Raw genomic sequence first — 6000 nt, 5'->3', positions numbered from 1 at the left:
TAATTCTGGAATGAGCAGGTTGTCTTATGAGGACAAACTGGACTTGTTTCCCTCAGACTTTGGAGGGGTGAGGGGCAAGTTGATTTAAACATATATGAACTTAAAGGGTCTTGACAGGGTGGATGTGTAAAGCCTCTTTAAAAATTATGAACTGCTCATTTAGGGATGAGTTGATAAATTTTATTTCCTCTCAGATGGTTGAACAACTTTGGAACTCTCTCATTCAGAAATATGTGGAGTCAGCGTCATTGATATTTTTAAGCTGGAGGTAGGTAGAATCTTGGAGAAAGTGAGGACTTTCCTGTAAGTCCCTTCCTGAAGAAGGGCTTATGCCCGAAACATCGATTCTCCTGCTCCTTGGATGCTGCCTGACCTGCTGCGCTTTTCCAGCAACACATTTTTCAGTAGATAGAATCTTGTTAGACATAGAATGAAAGGTTATTGGGGTAGATGGAAATGTAGAATTTTAAAACACAATCAGATCAGCCATGATCCATTGAATAGCTGAGCAAGTTGAAAAAGCTGCATGGTCTACTTTTGCTCCTAACTTGTATGTCTATACTGATATTTACAATTACCTAACAGATGTGGTTTAACATAATATCTAGTCATAGCATGACAACAAAATTTGTACATTATCTGCTATTCCTGGGCTACAGTTGTTAATAAATAGCACCATAGTAATAAAAAGCAGCTATGAAGTGGAATGAGTCATCCCTGAACATGTGCAGCATGCTCATTTTGTAGTGATTTGAGAGAGATGTTTTAAGTGGTGTCGACCATCTCAATGACATCAGAAATAATAGCCTGCCTGGGGTGAATGATCCAGAGGCATAAGAATGAACAGGCAGTAAATTTATACCAAAACCTGTTATTTTGTTTGTCGCTTGTCAAAAGCAGCATGGCCTCAAATTGCTATCTATTCCACAATATCAGTCATGATATAAATTATGCTGGGGGTGAGATAATGACTTAAAATGTTACAAAACTGTAAAAAAAAAACATGTAATTGGCAAGGCTTCCATATCATAAGAGAGTAAAACAGTGAAAATATAAGTTTGGGTATCTGGTCTTCATTTTATAAAAAATTCCAGAATAGATTATGAAGCAACAAAACTAGGCAAGTGTCAATGTTAGCAATAGTTTGATGATTTCAGGAATTAATGGCCCAATACAGCAATACAAATGCTAAGAATCCAGGGATGTCACCAAAATATAGAAATGTAAGGTCAGTCCAGAATTGTACAGATGTCAATTCTATTCACTTCAGGACAGGTGGACATGCTATTAATATGTTTCTGCCAACAAGTGGGAGCAGCTGGGGTGTAATTTTCACATCATGTGTAAGTAATACCATGACTTTTACCATACCATACCATACCATACCAAGACGATGGACAGGTCAAGAGAGCGGTGCCGAGTTGAAGGCTTGGGACTGGGATGGGGGGGGGGAAATGAGGAAACTGGTGAAATCCACATTAATCCTGTGTGGTTGCAGGGTCCCAAGACGGAAGATGAGGCTTCTTACTCTAGGTGTCGGGTGGTTAGGGTTTGGCGATGGAGGCGGCCCAGGTCCTGCATTTCCTTGACGGATGGGAGGGGTAGTAGTGGCCTCCTCTATTGTCAAACCATGAAGATCCTGGGCCTCCTCCATCGTCAAACGCTAACCATTCTTTGCCTGGAGGACGAATGCCTCATCTTCCGTCTTGGGACCCTGCAACCAGACGGGATTAATGTGGATTTCACCAGTTTCCTCATTTCCCCTCCTCCCCACCTTATCCCAGTGCCAAGCCTCCAACTCAGCATCACCCTCTTGACCTATCCATCGTCTTTCCCATCCATCCACTCCACCCTCCTATCACCTCCCCCACCTTCATCTCCCTATTGCGATCTCAATTACCTTCCCCAGCCCCTCCCATTTATGTCTCAGTCCACAAGCCTCATTCCTGATGAAGGGATTATGCCCTAAACATCGATTCTCCTGCTTCCTGAGCTGCTGTGCTTTTCCAGCACCACACTCTTCGACTCTGGTCTCCAACCCTCACTCATCCATGCTGACCAGGTTTCCCAAACTAAACTAGCCCCACTACTCTTCATCTGGCCCATATCCTCGAAACCCTTCCTACTAATGTACCTATCCAAATGTCTTTTAAATGTTGTAACTGTGTCAGTATGTTCTACTTCCTCTTGCAATTCACTTCATATACACGACCTTCTGTGTGAAAACACTTCCCCTCAGATCACTTTCAAATCTTCCCCCCTCATCCTAAAACTATGTCCTCGAGTTTTGAATTCACATACCTTAGGGAAAAGATCTCAACTATTCACCTTTTCTATGGCCCTCTACAAGGTCAACCATGCACCACACTATGCGTTAGCTTTCCAAGCAACCGTACCGTCTCCCTACACTCCATCTTTGCAAGTGTTTCCCCATTCAGATAATGATACAATTTTCCGTTTAAAGCCACTGTGCCTGCCTCCCATCAGGCTCTCAGTCACCCATTAGGCCTAGGCAATGGTTTCCATGACACCCACTTCTATCTCTCCCCCCGCCCACCCACAATCACGCGCACGTAAAGATCTGTGACGACATGCGTCGCCTTGCGGATTCTCGTGCTGCGAGTCACGTCCACTGATGTCGAGCGTATACCGGGTGGCGCGCAGGGTGACGGGCGGCCGTGGGGTGGCGCGCACGCACGGACTGGCGGACGGGAGGGGGCGGTCAGTTTGTCAGCTTCATTGATGTTGTTCGGCGGCGCCACCGCGGTCCTCGCTTTCCGCCGCCTGCTCACCGCCTCGAGCTGCTGGAGAGGCCGCGTCCCTCTCATCCTTCGAGTCAGTGCCCCGACACCCGCCATCGGCAAACGAGACGGCGCATCTAGGAGGCTCCTCGGCACCCGCCCTCACTGTCCAGACAAAATGCCGGCCAAGAGACCCTTCGAGCGGCTCCCCACCGACGTGACCCCGGAGAACTACTCGCTGTGCCTGAAGCCCGACCTCATCGACTTCACTTTCGAAGGGAAGCTGGAGGCCTCTGTGGAGGTGAGAAGCAGCCTACACAAAAGATATTTTTAAATAAAAAAAAATCACTCCGTAATTGAGTCCTGGGCTCGTGGGTCGGGATCTACTTTTAAAGGCCGCAAATTTACCTCAAAATAATAACCCCTGGGGCGCAGGTTTGCAGCCAATCCGGGTGCAGGCCTTCACCTGGACTTGTGATGGGGAGTGGTGCTTCTAATTCTTGATGGTGACCACTGTAACTCTGCAAAATGAAAGGAGGAGGAGGATTTGATATAGTTTTAAACCCTGATTCCTTAGTGTATAGTCATTTTACGAAGGGGGAGACCTAAGTTTTTTTTTAGCAATAAATGCAAGACCTCTTTAAGCTGAAATACTGAATACGATTTGTGCAGAAAGTCCACCGCTCCGTCCCGCCCCGCCCCCCTTAAAATGCAAGGCCAGAAATTTGGAGAAAGTGTTGCATAAAATATAAGCGTGTTTGGGGGGGGGAGGAGAAGAAGCGCACATTTTGAGAAATGTCGAATCTGTCGCTTAATATCCTTCTATGACCAGGGCGCAGGCGCCCTGTTCAGTCTGTTGCCATTGACAGCAGTAATCTTGAGTTTAATATCTTTTTAAAAAAAAACGTAACTTTTTTTTAACAGTTGTGCTTAGAATGGTATTTTTTAAAAAAAATCATCTGTGTCAGGGTACAACAAATCGCTTGTAGCGTTAATGATTTTATATATGAGACCATAAATCATTATCTTTTGGAATAAATCTTTTTTCTAAAAGAAACAGCTAACGTATTTCCGTGTTCACAGTATTGGATTACTGCCAATTTTTATAAACAAAACGATTAATGTACACTGAATAACTAGTGAATCTTAACTCGCGTTGCTCTGTCTCTTATATTTTTGTTTCTGTTGCATTGTGCAACTTTTACTACTGATCCGGCCATTTTATCTAAATCTGCGTTCTGATCTAACGTGCTCGAAAAATTGGCAGTGTTGATCATCTCTGCGTCAAAAAGTGTGGAGCTGGAAAAGCACAGCAAGACAGGCAGCATCCGAGGAGCAAAATGTCTGAAACGTCGCCTTGGATGCTGCCTGACTTGCTGTGTTTTTCCAGCTTCACACTTTTTGACTTTGATTCCCCAGCATCTGCAGCCCTCACTTTCTACTTGATAGTCTCTGCACCTTGTTTGCTTAAATGATTTTGGCAATGGTTAGGTATTATCATATCGTGGTCTTCTAATTCCCTCTGTATCTTGGGATTTATGGTTTATATTTTATTTGAATTTTTTTTATTATTTGGCCATTTTTATATTATCATTTATAAGTCCAGGATTTTAAGATATGCTTGGCAGTCCAGATTTTTAAAGTTATTTTTACATCCCCATCCATGCTTGTAGAAAGGGCACCATGGCTTCCTTTTCAATTTTTGAGAGCCCCACTTAGAGCTTTTGGTTTATTGCACTTTTTATTTTTGGTGGTGAAACTGTCCTAATTACTGTATATTTGATTTCAATCTGGGTTTCATGGCAATTACATTTTACAGAAGCCCATTTGTACACAGCATTCAGTTTCCTTCATTTGTGCTCTTCACAAAGTGTCTTGTAGAACATTGAATTTTTCAGGCACAGAAATGATTTTTAAATTGTGTGGCCGGAGCAATGCATTCAGCTGCCTTGGCCTGATCTCTGGAACCACCCCTCTAAATACTTTCCCATCAGGATCTGTTTTAAAAAGCCTTCTCAGCAATTAATTTTCCAACTTTTCATTCAGTTATCTGGTCTAATTTTCTCCTTAGATATTCATTTCTCCATCTCCTTTTCCTCCTCTGTAAATCATCTGTGATCTAGTAAATCAGATTAGATTAGATTACTTACAGTGTAGAAACAGGCCCTTCGGCCCAAGTCCACACCGACCCTCCGAAGATCAACCCACCCAAACCCATTCCCCTACATTTACCTTTTCATCTAACATTACGGGCAATTTAGCATGGCCAATTCACCTAATCTGCACATTTTTGGACTGTGGGAGAAAACCGGAGCACCCGGAGGAAACCCACGCAGAGACAGGGAGAATGTGCAAACTCCACACAGACAGTTGTGGTCTGTGAACAGACAGTTGAACCCGGGTCTCTGGCGCTGTGAGGCAGCAGTGCTAACCACTGTGTCACTGTGCCGCCCAAAAACTGGATCAGTTTTTGTCCAATGTGTACAGAAGGGTTTCCTGACACAGTATGTTGAAGGGCTGATAAGAGGGAAGGCCACACTGGATCTGGTGCTTGGTAATGACCCAGGCCAGGTGTTTGATTTAGTTGTAGGTGAGCACTTTGGAGAGAGTGACCATAATTCAGTTACGTTTAGTTTAGCAATGGAAAGGGATAGGTACATGCCACAGGTCATGAGTTATCGATGGGGCAAGGGCAATTATAATGCGATTAGGCAAGAATTAGGATGCATTGGATGGGGTAGCAAAATGCAGGGGATGCAGACGATGGAAATGTGGAGCTAATTTAAGGAACAGATATTACGTGTCCTTGATGGGTATGACCCTGTCAGACAGGGAGGAGGTGATAAGGAAAGGGAACCGTGGTTTACTACAGAAATTGCATCTCTTGTTAAGCGGAAGAAAGAGGCTTATGTGTTGATGAGACACGATGTTTCAGATGAGGTGATGAAGAGTTACAGATCAACTAGGAAGGATTTAAAGAGAGAGTTAAGAAGTGCAAAGAGAGGACATGAGCAGTCTTTAGAAAATAGAATAAAGGAGAACCCTAAAGCTTTCTATAGGTATATAAGGAGTAAAAGGATGACTACAGTAGGAATAGGCCCAGTTAAAGACTGAAGTGGGAAGTTGAGTGTGGACCCTGTGGAGATCGGAGAGGTGCTAAACGAACATTTCTCATCAGTTTTCACTCAGGAAAAGGAGAACATTGTAGAGGAGAAGAATGAGGTATGAGATATTAGACTAGAAAAGATCAAAGTTAGTT

The 6000-nt window shown here is 43.8% G+C and overlaps 1 protein-coding gene across 1 annotated transcript in view; it reads left to right on the top strand.

Moving 5' to 3' along the window:
* Positions 1 to 2720: 2720 nt before the first annotated feature.
* Positions 2721 to 6000, top strand: part of npepps (aminopeptidase puromycin sensitive) — a 233198-nt gene continuing 229918 nt past the window's right edge. The window contains exon 1 of the mRNA XM_043674808.2: positions 2721 to 3042. Within this exon, the coding sequence (XP_043530743.1) occupies positions 2743 to 3042 (300 nt within the window). The 5' untranslated portion in view covers positions 2721 to 2742. The remainder of the gene's footprint in view (positions 3043 to 6000) is intronic.

This window comes from Chiloscyllium plagiosum, unplaced genomic scaffold (assembly GCF_037043375.1).
Source record: "Chiloscyllium plagiosum isolate Xiang-an unplaced genomic scaffold, Cpla_swu_hap1 HiC_scaffold_32, whole genome shotgun sequence".
In the NCBI taxonomy this organism is placed as follows: Eukaryota; Metazoa; Chordata; class Chondrichthyes; order Orectolobiformes; family Hemiscylliidae; genus Chiloscyllium; species Chiloscyllium plagiosum.
This window is presented reverse-complemented; position numbering and strand designations above follow the sequence as displayed.